This window comes from Pan troglodytes, chromosome 3 (assembly GCF_028858775.2).
Source record: "Pan troglodytes isolate AG18354 chromosome 3, NHGRI_mPanTro3-v2.0_pri, whole genome shotgun sequence".
Taxonomy (NCBI): domain Eukaryota; kingdom Metazoa; phylum Chordata; class Mammalia; order Primates; family Hominidae; genus Pan; species Pan troglodytes.
The window spans coordinates 122870262-122888606 of NC_072401.2; the positions used below are offsets into that span (position 1 = coordinate 122870262).

The 18345-nt window shown below is 40.6% G+C and overlaps 1 protein-coding gene across 1 annotated transcript in view; it reads right to left on the reverse strand.

Annotated features, from left to right (window-relative positions):
- Positions 1–17051, reverse strand: part of ANXA5 (annexin A5) — a 29244-nt gene extending 12193 nt beyond the window's left edge. The window contains 6 exon segments of the mRNA NM_001009099.1: positions 1496–1586; positions 3190–3303; positions 4500–4594; positions 6107–6191; positions 16639–16682; positions 16921–17051. Coding sequence (NP_001009099.1) covers positions 1496–1586; positions 3190–3303; positions 4500–4594; positions 6107–6191; positions 16639–16647 — 394 coding nt within the window. The 5' untranslated portion in view covers positions 16648–16682; positions 16921–17051.
- Positions 17052–18345: the final 1294 nt, after the last annotated feature.

Genomic DNA, 18345 nt, shown 5'->3' on the forward strand with positions numbered 1-18345 from the left:
TGTCCTCCACGTTTATCCATGATGTTGAAATGACAGGATTTCCCCTCTTTAAGACTGAATAGTACTCCTGTGTGTGTGTGTCTGTGTTTGTGTGTGTGTGTACATATTCTTTATCTATTCATCTGTCAATGGACACTTTGTAAACCCACCTAGTCTTGAAACTCTGCTGCATGTGTGATTTGTACCATGAAGCCTCCCTAACATCCAAAGCTATGATGACCTCTCTCTTCTGAATGCATTATTGCATTTAACATTATTGGTATTTTACTTTAGTTTGAATTTTATTATCCTTTAAATATTGCAGTCATTCTGTCATGTCACCCACTGAGGAGACTGCACACAAACTGCTTGAGGACAGGAGCTGTGTTATGCACACCTTTTGTCACTCATGACAGCCTGTTAACACACTGCCAGACACATAGCCAGTGCTCAATTACACGGCTGAGTAGGACAGACCACACAGTTATTACCCCCTTTGAGCACACCATTTGTAATCCAGTAGCACAAAGGCTCTCATCAACGTCAAATCCCCAGAAAGAGATCTTTGAATAGTACATCAAATAAAGTTCAAAGTTGAGATACATGTATCACTTCTGCCTTAGCGGTTGGGAACTTACTGCCTATAAAAAGAGAAGCAGGAAAGAGAGATTCAGCCCTTTAGAAAGGTAATTATACAGTTGCTCTAAATAATTTTTTGCTGTTTTGATTTGCTGTTTTGACTTGCTGGGTTAACAAAGCCATTTCTAAGATTAACAAACTAATGGCAAGATACAGCCCCTAGCAAAAGACACTAGGCTTGGAGTCTGTTGACTGAGCTGAGAAACTGGATAGTCTGACCCTCCTCAGTCAGGCAGGAGAAAGAGTTGGCTACAAGAAATCTGGTAAGAAAAGGACTCTCTACCTCTACTTTTTATTTCATTTTCTTGATTCTATTCATGAGACATATTTTAGGCTGAAATGCAGATTTCTGTTCATGAAAAAGACACACTAAAAAGCAAAATCAAAATGCAGAATATTTTATTCAAGCACTGCCATTAGCTAAGACAACATACATTTACTCGAATGTACTTTATCAACTCTGATGTGGGAAAGGGTTTAGGTTTCTCTTCCAAAGTTCCAAAAGTACTTTTTATATAACTCCTAAATTTTGCTAGCATAAAGCTAAATATTTTTAAAGGAGGAAAAACCATTTTTACCTTAATGTTAACATAAAGACAACCTGTATATCCCTACACTAATTGCAAATCCTATGCAAAAGTAAACTCCATCTTCAGCAGTAGCTTCTTATAAAATATGAAAATAGTAGAGGATAACAAGGCAGTCTTTTCCTTACTGAAGGAGAAAAATAGCTTGAACTGCAGGTCATTCATTCATTCATTCATTCAACCATCATTTACTGCGTGCCTCCCATACCTACAAAGGACTGCATTCAAATCACATAAATGAAGGAAGTGATAGTAGAGGTGAAGTCAAAATATAACTCACAAACGTTTACCTTCTTCATAAACTTGTTTGATGGCTCTCAGTTCTTCAGGTGTCCTTGAAGCAATAATTTCTGTCAGTACTTTTTCATTTGTTCCAGCTCCCTGTTTGGAGATTTTAATAGAGAAAACATGTCAATAAGATTAAAAAGAAAGTTATTAAAAGAAAGTTATAGATGTTACCCAAATTGCATAGTTATATAAATATTATCCAGTATAACATGGATTTCTTTGTATATGAGTTCTATTAGTTATAGAAATAACAAGTTTTAAATGATTTTCTCTCCAAAGACCATTTTATTCTTTTTGCCTAATGGAAAACAATGTTTATCATGTGTATGTGTGTATATATGTGTACGTATACATAACCAGTTACATAAATTTGTAACTTTTAATTTGATCAGTTAATTCTAGCTTAAAAGTAAAACATTTTCATGAAACATGAAGTAATTTTTTAAAAACCGAAAGAGTAAAAATGAAAACTTCACGTAAATGTACATGGAAGAGCACTGATACTTAATAAGCATCTCAAAAGATAGACCCCTGACCCCCAAGTTAAGTGCTGTGAAGTCACAGGAAAATTCTACATCAAAGGTAACAATAAATATAGCAATACTTAATTATTAGGAATTAGAACAGTATAAAGGAATTGGGACTTGCTTTCTGGACTTTTGAAAAATCATTTTAGTTGGCTTTCCTTTTTCTGCTTTTAAAAATCACATCTATATGATTAAACTAAGAGATGCAACGATATAGCTGAACTTAATTTTTTTTAAAAGATAGTATATTGAAGCCTTATTTTCTTTATATTTCTATTTTTTGCCAAAAATCAAGCACTGAAAAACCTAGAGTTCATTCTCTGGCAGAATTTCAACTATTGCTGACATTTCAGAAGTACTTAGCAAAAAAAGTGCTTTTCTCAATAACCTCAGATTTTTGTTTATTCCAAAAGAATCACCATAGGAAAATGAAGAGACTGAGCACAAACCAGCTCCTATCAGGATGACCCTTCTCCTCTCTCCACTCCATCAGTAAGAATCCCTGAGAAACATTATTTCCTTGTTAAATCTCAATGTGCCCATTCAAAATCTAACAGCTAACAACTGAACTACTTCCTGTCCCATGAGCCTAAACAAATGTGTCAATGCCTTCATATTTATACAACATTCCAAACACCAGTCAAGGGAATCCATATTTAATTTTTGCTGCAACTGAAATTATAGCGAGTTTACCAGCTACTTCATTTTAGTGTTTAGAGGGGCAGGAAAGAAGGAAAGAGTATGAGAAAATATTTATATTGAAAATTCTCTCTGAAGCTTTACCTTTTAACCTAAAATGATGAGCAATATTATGGTTCCCTAATCAGGCAATTTTCTACTGAAAAAGATAAAATAGCTCATCTGTAATATTTTTTAAACATCCTCAAAATCAGAAGACAGGCATGAAAATAAAATACAAAAAGCTATAAAAATATGAAAATTTTAAATAGCCCAGTATTATTGAGTTTAAATCTACAAAAAGATGAAATGACACACGTGTAATTTTCTCCCTCCTTTACTGCTTATTGCCTCCCAGTTTTGTCTTCCAAGCAACTCTCACTGAAATAATCAGATAAAATTTTTAAAATATAACAAATAAGAGGAAGTAATTACCAAAACAAAATAATACTATTTATGACAAGAATGTTCCTTTCACTCATCCTTTTTACCTTCAAGGCATGTTTCAGTTCATAAGCATCATAAAGCCGAGAGGGTTTCATCAGAGCCACAATTAATTTTTCAAATTTTCCAGTTAGTTCTGATTTCAGGTCATCCAGAAGATCCTAACCCACAGAAAATACAAATTTGTTAACCAGCAGAAATTGTAATAAGATTCTTCTTAAATATGAATGACAGTCCTTTGCTCTAATGAATTCTTTATGTTGCTGTCTCCAAGTAGAAGGCCCATGAGCTAAACAAAACCCCATAACCTTGAATAACATACTTTTAACCTGTGACCAAAATCTTAAACTAAAGCAAACCCACTTATACGTCAAGATATTTGTTTCTAAAAGATGTTTTTCTTAACTTGAAAAAAAAGAATACCTTTAAAAGTAGTCTAAAAATATTTTATAAAAATACTATTCTGAGAAACATATCTTCTTTTTAATTTCAAAAAATAATCATATAATGAAGTTTACAAAGGACATTTAGTCTCTCATACCCAAACATAATAATTTTTTCTTTTCTCTCAATATGTAATAACATTCAAACACATAACAGATTATAGTCATTGTTATGACTCCTGACCACTGGGAGATATCTGTTCCTATGGGGAAATTGTGCATGTAATTATGAAAAAATTATGTAATTGTGAAAAAAAAAACACAGTATTTCCTACCTATAAGTTTCAGCATACCACACAACTAAAAATGGTGTTTAGAATACTTTCTTTTTTGCTTTGCATTTGTTTCCTTAGTTAAGTGACATAAGTTTTCAGAATAACAAGACTACATTTAAGTTTTCCATGCATGCACTAATTCATTTAAATTTAAATAATTCAAATAATTCATTTAAATAATTCAAATAAATTTTTTTGAATTATTAATCAAATAAAAGCATTTAAATCAACTAATTAAAAACCCATTAGTTAAAATCATGACAAAAGGAACAAAGACTGTGACTGTGTTAAAACAAAACATATTTTAATACAGGCTTACACCTAGAAAACGGATAGTAAGACATCCATGTGAACGTTGAGTGGGAAACACAGAGGAAAAGAAGAGAGACAGTTCTCACCACAGGATCTTTTGGCACCTCTACAGCATTAGGAAAGGAAAAACAATTACGTGAGGATAAGCTGGGTGAGCACTGTATCCTAAGAGCTGATAATTTAGAGGAGAGTGGAAAAGAAACAGAAGTGGGGAAGTCGGAATCACAAAATAAATGATGCTTACAAAAGAATATCAGTATATTCCAAACTAGTCTTATAACTGATAGCTGTTCTCCCATTCTCTCTTGGGATGAAGTGTGGTCTTACCCTGCCAAACAGAGTCTTAAAAGCTGCAGAGATTTCCTGGCGCTGAGCATTACTTCGGGATGTCAACAGAGTCAGGATGCTCTCCTCATCTGTGCCTGCAATTTATGGTTAACAATTACATTTTGGCTCCTACATGCGTACTCTCCCAACGATCTTGGCAACTCGCTTCCCAGTCACCTTATTTCCTTGCCTCTCCCTATGCGAATATAAAATATATTTTATGGCCAGCGCAGTGGCTCACATCTGTAATCCTAGCTCTTTGGGAGGCCAAGATGGGAGGATTGCTTGAGGCCAGGAGTTCAAGACCTGCCTGGTCAACATAGTGAGACCCCTATCTCTTAGAAAAAAAAAAAAATATATATATATATATATACACACACACACACATATATATACACACACACATACACGCAAACACACACACATATATATAAATGTTTTATTAAACAGTTTATTAAAAATTTACAATACATAAAATGTTACGTTTCCAATATATTCTACCCCCCTATTCCCAACCTATTGTGAAGTAGATGGAAAAATACTCCTGCCTTTTAAAAAACTTAGTGCACCTAGTTTTTTAAAAACACACAAATAAGTATGAGCTAAGGCAAAATGTGACAAGTGCCTCAGGGGAGATCTAGGTGTTAAATGGGACTCAAAGAAGGGTCTCCTAGCTGATAGGAGGTGGAAGGGAGTCTTGGAGAATGATTCATGGAGAAGGTGACACCCACAAGTATTGAAGGATGGAAGGATTGTGAAAGGCAGTGACGAAAGGAAGGACAGCTTTTAGAATGAGAGAAAAGCTCAGCAGTGGGGAAATACAGGGCTTTCATAAACAGCAGATAAGCCAGGATGGTTGGGTCTGAGAACACATTAAACAGTAATGGGAGATGAGTCTGAAAAGGTGGGCTGGACACAGTGGAAGGACTTGTGGGGCCAGAAAGCACATGAACAGTAGTACAAAAGGAGCCTGAGCACAGGAGATCAGGGACACATGGAAATCCTTGAGATGAGAGGTTTTTAAATGACTAGAAAAGAGGCTGGGGAAAGAGAAGAGACTAGCAGAATGAGAATGGGATATCTGATTGGTAACAGAGCTGCACAGCTGCTCACCTGCAGGGATGGCTGCCTTATCGACTCGGGCCTCTACCACACAGGTGAGGGTGACGAGCTCAAAAGCACAGAGGCTGAATTTAACTGCCTGTTCAGTTCTAGAGACTGAATATTAGGGATGGTTTATAGCAAGCTTGTCCAACCCATGGCCTGCAAGCCACATGTGGCCCAGGACAGCTCTGAATGCAGCCTAACACAAACTCATAAACTTTCTGAAAACATTATGAAATTTTTTTGCTTTTTTTTTTTTAAGCTCATCAGCTATCATTATTGTTAGTGTATTTTATGTGTGGCCCAAGACAATTCTTCCAATGTGGCCCAGAAAAGCCAAAAGACTGGACACTCTGGTTTATAGTATTATTTTGTTATCTTAACATATCTCTTCTCCTACAGATTTCAGATCAAAATATTCTACAATTATTCTTACTGTAATTAATGACTTGTTTGGAAAAACAAATATCACATTTGCTTTAGAAAGAGGAAGCTAAATTTACCCAAGCCTTTCATGGCCTTCCGAAGAGTTTCTGCATCAGCCCGCTCATCAAATCCAGGGAAGTCAGTCACAGTGCCTCTGAGAACCTAATTCAGGAAACACAGTGGTATTATTCATATCATGACTAATATGACAAAGTAAATAACACAAACAGGAAGCCGCTTGCTATATATCATATTCAGTCATTAAATAAATTTACCATTTGATAAGATTTGTGACCCCTTTTGAACTGGGAAGGGAACCATTTACAATGGGAATTGGCATGGCCGATTCAGCACAGAAGCTATCCTGATCACCTGTAATACCATCAGTGGGAAGGCTGGCTCCCTCTTCTCTGTGATGAAACCCCACCAACACCTCCTGGTTCACAGAGGGCACGTCTTTGCAGGTTCCCTTCCCATTAAGTCTCACACCATTTTGATCTACAAGCATACTGAGCCCGCATTAAATCTTAATACCCTATCCTGAGTACTCAATTCTAAGCAGTGCTCTTGTTACGTGCCTTTTGATCTAAGTCCTGTTTCTGTATACTTACTTAGGGACTTTACGATAACCCAGCAAAGCCTGAAATTATCGTTCATGTGCCAGAGGAATACAAATCTTTGAATTTAGAACTTTATAAAGGTGTATTGGAAGACATTCTTCATAAAGCTTCCTGTTACACATTACTTTATCATATATATACACTGCTTTTAATAACCAAAATATCTTCATATTTCAAAAAAAATTAGTGATATCGGCTGGGTGCAGTGGCTCACGCCTGTAATCCCAACACTTTGGGAGGCCGAGGCAGGCGGATCACAAGGTCAGGAGATCGAGACCATCCTGGCTAACATGTTGAAACCCCATCTCTAATAAAAAAATTAGCCGGGCGTGGTGGCAAGCACCTGTAGTCCCAGCTGCTTGGGAGGCTGAGGCAGGAGAATGGCGTGAACCTGGGAGGCAGAGCTTGCAGTGAGCCAAGATCGCGCCACTGCACTCCAGCCGAGGTGACAGAGTGAGACTCTGTCTCACAAAAAAAAAAAAGTTAGTGATATCATTAGATCCTGAGAGTCATAAGGCTTTATTAATACTGAGACATAAATGTTTATCTTATGCTAAATGGAGGCTCCCAGAATTTACTTTACCAATAAATGTTTTTACATTCCCTCAAAACTCCTGCTTAGGTACCATCTAAACTGAGAAACAAACAGCTAAAAGGACTGTAAAGCTAGCCTGGTTTACAATCTTACATGTCTTATTATAAATGCACAAAAGCACAGTCACCAAAAAGGAGGAAAGTTTCTTTTCCATCTTAGCCTCCAATTGTTGCATATGCCAACAATAACATAATACTAATCAAATTTTAAAAGATGACAACAGAGAGAGATAGCCATGGTGAAGAACTTCCCCAGGGCATAGTGTCAAAGGTCAGTTCAGTGGCCTTCTCTCTTTTGTGGCACTAAATTAGGCTTCCTGAAAAAGTGGCACTCATGGATCCAGGAGATAGTGACAAAGACTCTCCCTTTGTCCACACTTTGAAGAGGCTCCCCTGAGCCCTCTTCTCAACTAGTCCTTGTCATTGGGCCTCCTTTGCCTGCCTAGCAAGAAGCTTGCTAAGTCAGTTTAAGGAGGATACCCCTACTTTTGGTATCTGATCACCCTCTGTTATGAACTGAATATCTGTGTCCCCTCAAAATTCATATGTTGAAACCCTACCCCACCACATGACAGTAAATAGGAGGTAGAGCCTTTGCGAGATAATTAGAATTAGATGAAGTCATGAAAGCAGGGCCCCCAAAATGAGATCAGCATCCTTGTAAGAATCCGGAGACAGCTTGCTTCTCTCTGCTCTGTCATGTTAGGCTACAATAATGTCTAGAAGAGAGCCCTCACCACACCCAACCATGCTGGCACCCTGAGACTTCCAGTCACCAAAACTTTGAGAAATGAATTTCTTTCTTTATAAGCCACCCAGTCTATAGTATTCTGTTACAGCAGCCCAATGAACTAAGGCACCCTCTATATCTGATCAGTTTCCTCATCCCGTCCCCCAACATCTGATCATCCTGGCCTGCCTTCAGCAAGAATCCTATTAAGTCAGTTTAGCACGAGTCCCCCTAACTTGATGTTTCCTGTTAGTAACTTTCCATGCACTGACCTCACTCTGCTATAAATCCCCAATTGTCTTCACTGTATTCAGAGTTGAACCTAATCTCTCTCCCCTGTGGTAATAATCAAGACTTACATTGTAGTATTCTTGACTGAGGTCTTCCTTACCACCAGAATAACTTTTTCTTCAACAGTAGTCTTTACCCTTGTTCAAGAAGAGAAGACACACTGTTCTTTCCTCTGAACAGGGTCAGCTATGAGAGAACTTATCAGAAAACCTGACCTCATGAAGCCCCACATGACCTTAACTCCTAAGTCAAGTGGTATGATCATGAGGCCAAAAGAATATAATTCAAGAGAAAAAGAGGTGTTTCCAGGTTGATGTCCCAGCCCCAGGTTGTTGAAAGCACCACTGGCAGCAGCTTTCACTCCCTCTGTGCCTCAGCTAAACAAGGGACTGTGGCCAACTAGGAAAAGGGGAAGGGGAGCCTCTCTCCCATCTGTCTCGTGGAGAGGTTATGAAACTAAGCCAGAGCTGTTCATTCCACCAAGAGGGAAATCCACCCACAGCCAGGCTAGTCTCCATTTCCACCCCATCTAAGGAGCACAGATACATAAAGACCAATAGATTCCCTGCCATTCATTCGATACCTTAATCCATATGAAACTGAATGGTTGAATACTGACAACTTCATAAAAGGAGTTATAGTTTACAAGAGAAATTGATAAGATTTGAGAAGATGATGCTCAAAATTAGCCTGTGTTAGGAAAGTTCTTTCTCTCAGATCAAGTTACAGCTTCTCTTTAATGAGACCACTTCAAATTGATCAGTATCATTGTAAAAATGAATAAACTCTTCAAGTTTTCTTAATGTGAGAACTTAGGACTTAGGACTTAGAACTTAGAACTTAGAACTTAGGGGCATTCGCCCCTTGCAGTTCATCTGTCTTTTTACTCATTGACTCACCATCTTTTGAATGTCTCCCCCGTCCAAAGTATTATACTAACTACTAGTTAAAAGTCAGGATCCCTCAAGTTAAGTATGAAATGACAGGCATATAACTAATCAAGTGCAGTAGAATATGTACACACAGAGGCTGGATTAGGGCAATGTGAGCACATTTGAGAGGACTATATTGGGAAGTGTGAAAAGAGAAAAAATTCGGAAAAAAATTCCAAACAGTCTTGAAAGTTGCCTGTGAATTTGCCAGGCCAATCTTGGTACTTTGGCTAAAGAGTTAAGTATTTCAGCAGACTGGAACAAGCAGTAAGGTTGAAACAAAAACAAGGGAAAGGTCACAGTGAAGGGAGGGGAAGGGCATAAAAGCCATGCTAAAATGTGCAGACCTCATCCTGTAGGCAACAGGAAGCCACTGGAGGACACTCAGGCAGGGAAGAACAATGTCAACTCTGCACAGCAAGATGGAACCGACTGTGCAAGAGTGACAAGAAGACTGCTTAGAAACTAACAACACAAAGAAGGAAAGGAAGACCTAAACAAAGGCAGGGACAGAAACAGGCCCCAGGTAGACAGGAACTACTTAGGGTGATTCTGTTTTTTGGATGAGAAAGAGGATGGCTGACTTTGCATTTCTCCATAGTAGGCTTGTGAGTTGTCAGCATACGCCGGTAGTAGCTGGAGGGGGCCACCACGCAAGACAATATTAATGGGGTGGAAAGAGCCAGAGGAGAAGGAAAGGGAAGGTGACCTACAATCAGAGTGGCAGCTAGTATCTGCTGAGTGCAGCAATGCACCAGGCACCGTGCACAGAGCTTCATATAGATCATCTCAGGGAAATCCCATCTTACAGACAAAGAAACATACTGGCTCAGAAAGGTTTTAGCAAGTGAGTCACCGAAATGACCATCAAACAAGCAAGTAGCAGAGATGGGACTTGAAGCCACAGGACCTTGGCTCCTGGGCTCTTACCCATGAAGCTACACTGTACTCCTAAAGGCAAGAAGAAAATCCAAGGAGGGTGATGGCATGGAAGCTGAAGGAGGCAAATGTTCCAAGAGGAAAGAAAGAGGAGGCAGTGTCCAATACCACAGGAAGTCAAGGAAGAGCTAAGAGTGAAAGGGTCCACTGGATTTGGTAACTAGGAGATCTTTGGTGGTGTTTAACAGTCTGGCTATAGGACACTCAGGAATGAATTGAGGGAAAGATGGTCTCAATGAAACAACAGTTTGCAAAGCAGGCTTTTAAAAACACAGTTAAGAGAAAAAAAAAAGGCTTGATAAGGTTTGTAGGCTATGAAGAAACTTCTGGAGAGACAGAGAGGTGAAAAACAGGGAGAGGTTAGAAACAGAAGAGACATGAGGTATTTGCCTAAAGAAAAAAGATATCTGACACCAGAGACTGAAGGAAATTAGGTGAAAGATGAATGGAAGAAAAGCATCTTAAAAATCTCACCTACTAAGCATGAAGAAACAACTGCTAGTCCTCTTTTTGAGAGCTTTCTAGAAATTGTGAAACACTTTTGCTACATTCCATACAGTCAGAGTCATCCACTAAGGATAGCAAAGCCACGTAGCGGTATTAAGAGACCAGATGTGAATCAGAGAAATGAGTAAGAAGGGCAGAACCCTTGTTTGGACATCCTGTGCAAACCCCATCACTGCCCACACAAAACTGTCTGCAAATGTGACTTTAAATGACTCATTCAAGAGGGCTTCCCCTGTTTCCTGGAGTCCCCACACTTTACCCAGATTAATGCCAACTCTTAAGTAGGTACTGTTCCCTCACCCATTCACCCATCCTCAGTTCATCCTCAATTCCCTTTATCTGCTACCACCAACGCCTTACGAAGAGAATTATAATATATTCTTAGATAATACTTGGCCAAAATATACAATTCACTCTTTTAATTCTCACCTTCAAAAATATCCATTCTTTAGGTCTATAATTTTGTTGGCTTTTTTTTTCTCTAAATGAAAAAGTTCTTTACCCGCAAGGACTAGGTATGCCAAAAAAAAATGAATAAGACCAACCAAACAACAAGGGAAGGGTAGCTTTTCTAGACACAGAACTTAGACATAAATAACAATTTCAAGTTTAAAGATGAGAAAGTATTCACCTGTCTGGAACATTTTAAATAAAGCCTTCCTGAAGACACAGAAAAGGACTAAACTCTCTTTGTTCTCCAGTTCCATATAATCAATATTTACTCAAATACCGCACCCCCGCCCCACCTCCAGCATTCCACGTAATATTAACTAGGAGCTGGAAATCATGAAGCAAACCACAAGCTGAGCAACTGCTAAGCCGCTATGCAGTGATTTTTAAGGGTGGTTCTTCTGAGGCAGGTTTCCAAAGACCTTGGAGCCACTCCAAAAAACAGTAAGCTGGGAAGACAATTGCCTCCCCACTCCATGTATGTACACTAGGGCCCTACCTTATGTACGTATTAGAGGCCCGTTAATATTTCCTGCAATAATGGTTCCCGCTAATGAGAAAATAAATTATTTATCACTGTACTAAGAAAAAAATAAGAAGGGCATAAAAGAGGGAAATGTCAGTGTGACCTGATTATGCTTTGAGCTGTAAAGCAAAATAATTATCAGGGAAAAAATTAGGACCTCCAAGAAGACTGAGGAGTACAAACACATCAGAGGTCAGAGACATGCTCTCAACCCCCAATCCTAACCCTTGCTCTAATCCCAACTCAGAAAAAGTGAATGATATAGTTCAAAGCATTAAACTCGAACTGGCCTATTGCTTACTTTTGTGTAATTTCCTTTCCTTTTCATGCTCCATCTTACTTGTTTTTGCTTCTTTCCATTTGTCTATCCATCCTACCACCTTTGACCTGTTTCTTAAAATCAAATGCAAGGGAAAAAAAACAACACTGGAGAACAGACTAAGTTGTTTGCATCGTGGTAGAAAAGAAGGTTTTGATAACAAAGTGAAGATTTGTAAAATGATTTAAATTTTTGTTGTGTATTTCTTTAATGCTCTGTGTTTAATGTTGTGTCTCTTTACCAGTGTAAGAATGACTTCCCTTGACAAACACCAATAAAATGGAAAGTTAAATTGTGTGCTCAAGTTGCCCAAGAATAACTCCAGTGATGTCTTGAGTGAGTTAAAGTGAGCAGGTGGCATTGGCCTCCCATGAGTTCACATTGAAGGTCAGAGGAGAGTATGCTCTTTTACCAAATTGTTCCATTGGGCATTCCATGAATAACACTTGAAAAGTTCTATCCCTTCCAAGACAAGGCTTGATTTCCCCACCTCACTGCAGTTTCACTCCATCATGCCAAACTCTTTTACACCCCTAAGTATTTATTTGCTGTTGTTGCCTCTCTGTATGATGGCTTCCCTCCTTTGTCCCATACAAAGAATGCCAGCTAAGTAACCTCAATTTCCCCTTCTGTGAAACAAAAATAATAATACCTATTTCCAAAACTATGTTATGAGGACTAAATAATGCACACAAAAGACTTGGCAATGCATCTATTATATCAATAAATCTTAGATCCATTTCCCATTGCGCTCATGTTTAACAATACTTGGCACATAGTGAAAATGCAAAAGCCTCATGCATTCATGAATGCATGCATGGATGAAAAAGAGAACAGTTAAGAACTAGTGTCCCACCAGGCGCAGTGGCTCATGCCTGTAATCCCAGCACTTTGGGAGGCCGAGGCACAAGGATCACTTGAGGTTAGGAGTTCGAGACTAGCCTGGCCAACATGGCGAAACTCCGTCTCTACTAAAAATACAAAAATTAGCCAGGCGTGGTGGCACATGCCTCTAATCCCAGCTACTCCGGAGGCTGAGGGAAGAGAATCAGTTGAACCCAGGAAGCAGAGGTTGCAGTGAGCTGAGATCGCGCCACGGCACTCCAGCCTGGACAACAAAGCGAGACTCCATCTCGGGGGAGAAAAAAAAAAACCAAAAAACTAGTGTCCAAAGAAATGAAGCCAGGAGTATAATTCCTTGCAATTAATCAATTGATGATATGTTTACATATTATGTAAACTAACTAAACTGAAAGACTGGGTCTAAGAAGCACTTAAAGCAAAGGTCTTAGGAGCCCTAATTTTTAAAAAACAGATGCATTTGTGAAATTTTAGAATAGTATGAAGGTTATATGAATAAAATGTATTTCAGGAATGAATCTATGCTGTAAAAGCACTGTTATATTTTTACCATTTTGAACTTCTAAGTCATTAAAAGAAGAAAGCCGGACTGCCTGCCTGTAACTAGCTTGATCACCTATGTAGGCCTTCCAAGGAGAACTGGATATTAGATAAGGAAATCAGGGTTTGCTGAATGCCAATGAATTGCTCAGTGGCTTGCAAAGCAACCAAGTAGTTTTTGATCTAGTTCTTTCTCAGCAGCCAAAATGAACTTAAGAGTTAAACAGATAAGGAACCAAGAGAAATCACCAGGAGCAGCACAGGCCACGGGTAAACAGGTAACCCTGATCTAAGATCCCAAAAGTGAACATTAGCTCCAGAGAGACTTGACTTTAAAAAATGAATGGCATGAAAAGATGCAATCAATATCCAGTCAGCTCCTCTGGAAGGAGTTTCATCTCAAATTTATTTATTTACATTTATCCTTCTTGCTCGGCACAGGGCTTTTTAAAATTATTATAATAATTTTAAACCAACCGAAAATATTTCTGATCAAACCTTGTAACTTAAACATATACCATAGAGATAATTCTGATGTTCATGAGAACACTTGGACACAGAAAGGGGAACATCACACACCCACACCGGGGCCTATTGTGGGCAGGGGGGAGGGGGGAGGGATAGCATTAGGAGATACAGCTAATGTAAATGATGAGTTAATGGGTGCAGCACACCAACATGGCACCATGTATACATATGTAACAAACCTGCACGTTGTGCACACATACCCTAGAACTTAAAGTATAATAAAAATATATATATAATAAAAAATAAAAAATAAAAAAAATTCTGATGTTCATGAAGCTTCTAATGAACAATTACGTAGCCTAGTTTTGCCTTCATGACATTCTTACTGCTCAGACGCCGCACCCAACTTTAATACTAAACTTTTTTTTTGAGACGTAGTCTCACTGTTGCCCAGGCTGGAGTGCAGCAGCGCGATCTCAGCTCACTGCAACCTCCGCCTCCCAGGTTCAAGTGATTCTCCTGCCTCAGCCTCCCGAGTAGCTGGGATTACAGTTGTGCACCACCACGCCCAGCTAATTTTTGTATTTTTAGAAGAGACGGGGGTCTCACCATGTTGGTTAGGCTGGTCTCGAACTCCTGACCTCGTGATCCACGTGCCTCAGCCTCCCAAAGTGCTAGGATTACAGGCATGAGCCACCATGCCTGGCCAATACTAAATATTTTAACAAAATGTTTTACTTTCATGATTTCCAAAAATAGTAACAAAACTAGAACAAAATTTAACACTCTGTATCTTTTTTAAAACATTACTTGTAACTTTCTTTTTTTTTTTTTTTTTCAGATACTTTGGTGTTTATTGATATGACACTGTGTGGTTAAACAACGCAAGTATGTCCATGTGTTTCTTACAGGGTACACTTGAAATTAGTAGTGTTTATGCAGCTCACTTATGTAACTTGAAAATCTGGTACTATTGCATTCAGGACTGAAATCTTGGAGTTTAGGTGTCTTGTCTCTCATTTTGAATACTTGTAACTTTTATGATTAGTAAAAACTGTAGTTTTGATAGAAAACAGTCTTGGTGTTATATTGTCATAGGGCTCAGGTACATAATTTTATATGCAAACCACCATTCTCCTAGGTTTTCTATACACATGGCCTTTATGATACTAATCATTCTTTGAAATTATTAAAATTAATGTCCACAACTGGAAAATATGTTCACTTATACTATTTGGGTAAACAGTCTACATAATGAAAAGGAATTGATGGACCCTCAGACATCACTGGGGAACTTACAAGAGATTCAAGAAACTGCTAAATGAGCAAAGATAGAGGGAATTATTATTCGATGCTTGTTAAATCTTCATGTACATCACCACAGCAGCATATCAAGATAGGAAAAATATTACTCAGGAAAGTTAATTCCACATAAAAGTATCCTTTCAATGGAGAAGAACTTAAACCAAACTTTCCACTTGAAGTAATATGAGAATTGGTTTACTGTAACATTTAAGTGCAAAAGAGGAGGTAAGAATGGGATCACTGTGTAAGTTTCATAAAGTAATCAACTAATCTTAATCCTCCCATTTTCACTTGGAAAGGACCAAGAAACCTTTTTCAATTTTGATAAGTCAATCTGATAAAAAGTGAACTATAAATAAGAGACAGCATTGTTTTAGCAGTTAAAACACTTGTTTAAAAAAAACTATCTGGACTCTGACAAGCCAGTTAGATTGACAAGATCTGTGAAATCAGTTTTGGAGTTTTTAAGCCCTGGTATCTTATTCACAAAAGACTGTATAACATGGTCAATATTTAAAGACCTTAAACTATCTTCTCTTTCCTACATTTTTGATAAACATTAATAACAGTAAAGAAGCCAGGCGCAGTGGGATTACAGTCCTGAGGCCGAGGCGGGAGGATCACTTGAGGCAAGGAGTTTGAGACCAGCCTGGCCAACATGGTGAAACCCCGCCCCTACTAAAAATACAAAATTAGCTGGGCATGGTGGGGCGCCTGTAATCCCAGCTACTTGGAAAGCTGAGACACGAGAATTGCTTGAACCCGGGAGGCAGAGGTTGTAGTGAGCGAGATCACTACGTCACTGGACTCCAGCCTGGGCGACAGAGTGAGACTCCGTCTCAAAAAAAAAAGGAAAAAAAAAAAAACAGTAAAGAAAGCCTGTAGTAGATTATCAATTTCTGAAACAGTCCCAAGGCAAATTCAATTGAGAACTCGTTCCACGAGTTCATTGCTTAAGAAAAACAGCGCATGTGTTTAATCTTTTGGATTAAAAAACAAAAATCAGAGCCTACGACCTACAGTTTTAGTAAAACTGGGCTGGGCAACTGGAAAAAGCCAATGCTCAATCACAGTATTAAAATACAGAAAACTTTGCGGAAAAAAAATAAAGGAAGTCGGGGGGCGGGGTGGGAGGGGGGAAATGCGTTCGCCTCACATGACCACGATGAGCTGTTCTTGCTCCGGTTCTAATTTGAGCTACTCTCTGGATTTTGGGGAAGGCCCACTTTTACACATTCACTCATGAAAAGGGAGCGCACACAAATCCGGCCACGTCACCAGCTGCTGCGCGCGAAGGCAGCTTGGCGGCGTCGGTGCTGGTTCCGGAGGGCGCTCAGCGGGAAGAACCGGGACACAGAAAAGGGGGCAGGGAAGCAAAGGGGGAACAAGAAAGGTGGAAGCAATGTCCCGAAAGCAGGTTGCGTTTCCTCCTAAACTTTTTGGCTTTCAGACAAATCCTAAAAGGCCCTCGTCGCAGCATACAAAGTTGTGGGTAAATCCAGCGCAGTGCGGGGCGCACGGCCTTACCTGTGCCATGGCGACTACTCAGGTCAGGGGAAGGTGCAGCAGGACTGCAAAAGAGAAGAAACCTCGGGCTTAGCGCGCCATTTGCAACTCGTGCCCTCCCCAAGCGCAGGTCCGCCGGAACCCGGCGGCGCTCAGACAGCCCGGAGGGCCCCGCCACGGGGCCGACCCGCCCTCTCGCAGCTACCGGGACAGCTCTCGGCCGAGCGTCCGCGCGAATCCAGTGCCCCGCGACCACGCTCCCCTCTCCAGAAGAAGCCCCCTCCCCGGGCTGCGACCACTCACCCAGACTGTGGGACCCAAGTGCCCCCGAACCCCCGGGAGAGCAGCGGAGAGCCGGGCGACGGTACGCGGGGCGACGCCGAGATGCGGACGCTGAAGGATCGGGCAGCTATACCTAGACTGATCCAAGCAACGGAAACGCCAGCGGCCCCGCCCCGGCCCTGCCCGGCTTGGCCCGGCCCACCCCCGCCAGGGCCTCAACCGCAGGCCGGCCGCGCCAGCCGGGCCCGCCCCTGCCCCGGCCTCAGCGCGCCTGCGTGGGTCGCGGCTCGTCCCAGTCGGTCTCCCGCGGCGCGGACTGTCCCGCTGGTCTCGCGGGCCTGGGTGGGGCGCGGCCGCAGCGCTGCTGGAACCAGGAGGGGGCGCCGCTCCCCCGAGGGCCCCGGGGACCTCTTGTCCTCGCGCCGCGGGAAGGGCCTGGGGAGCTGTCCAGGGCTCGGGGTTTTGGAGGTGCTTGAGCCTCCCTGCCCTCTGTGACCGCAGGAACCGTAGCCTCACTTGGGTGCTCAACATAGCAGTGCGTGGGCGTCTTTTTGGAGGCGAGACAAAATCATCGCAGCTAAGGACAGCGCGCCTTTGTCGATGGGATAGAAAAAACGTGAAGGGAGGGCCGTTTCCTAAGTTGTTTTTGTTTCTGTTTTGTTTTGTTGTTTTGTTGTTGTTCTAATGCCTATTATTGCTTCCTAGATGGCCCTCTCTTAAATGTACAGCCTTCTAGTAGTGTATGTGGGGTATTTGAAAACCTCTGCTTCCAATCAGTTTCTGTTTTCAAAACTAGCCTAGAACTTTAATATGACTTAAATTTGAGCAATGCCTCATATTGGTTCAACATAAAATATATGAGTATATGAGAGAGAGGGGGAGGGAGGGAGAATCTACAGCGTATTGTACTAGCATGGTGCTGTGTTCTGTGAAAGGGCTTTATATGCAAAGCAGCCCCCAAACGCGAAGGAGTCAAGAAACCAAAGAACGAGACAGACAAATCCAGTCTGTAGGTAATAGGGGTGTTATTGGAGGATGTGGTAGACAGAAGCGTGGCCTTGGGCGGCGGCAAGCAGATAAATTTCTGCACTGTTACTCCCCAGACCCTGGCCTTATATACCGTAAGGAAAGAGTATACTGCTCTGTGCAAGACAATTAAAGGCAGCCCTCCGGAACAGGTGAGAATGCCGTATGCTTCATAGCCTACAATGTGGGCAATAGCATCAAGGTTGACATGTTCTTATGCTAAGGACAGTTTAAAAAAAAAATCCTAGGAATCAGGAGGTATTCATGGGACTGGGGTTATTAAAGGTCAACATGGCGGATTAACATCCGGGATATAATCACTTTTGTCTCCATATGCTGGAAAAGGAAAAGTAGAAGACACAGGGACCTTCTCAGACTTACTGGTGTGGGGAGGGAAGGTGCCAGGGCAGAGGGGGCAAG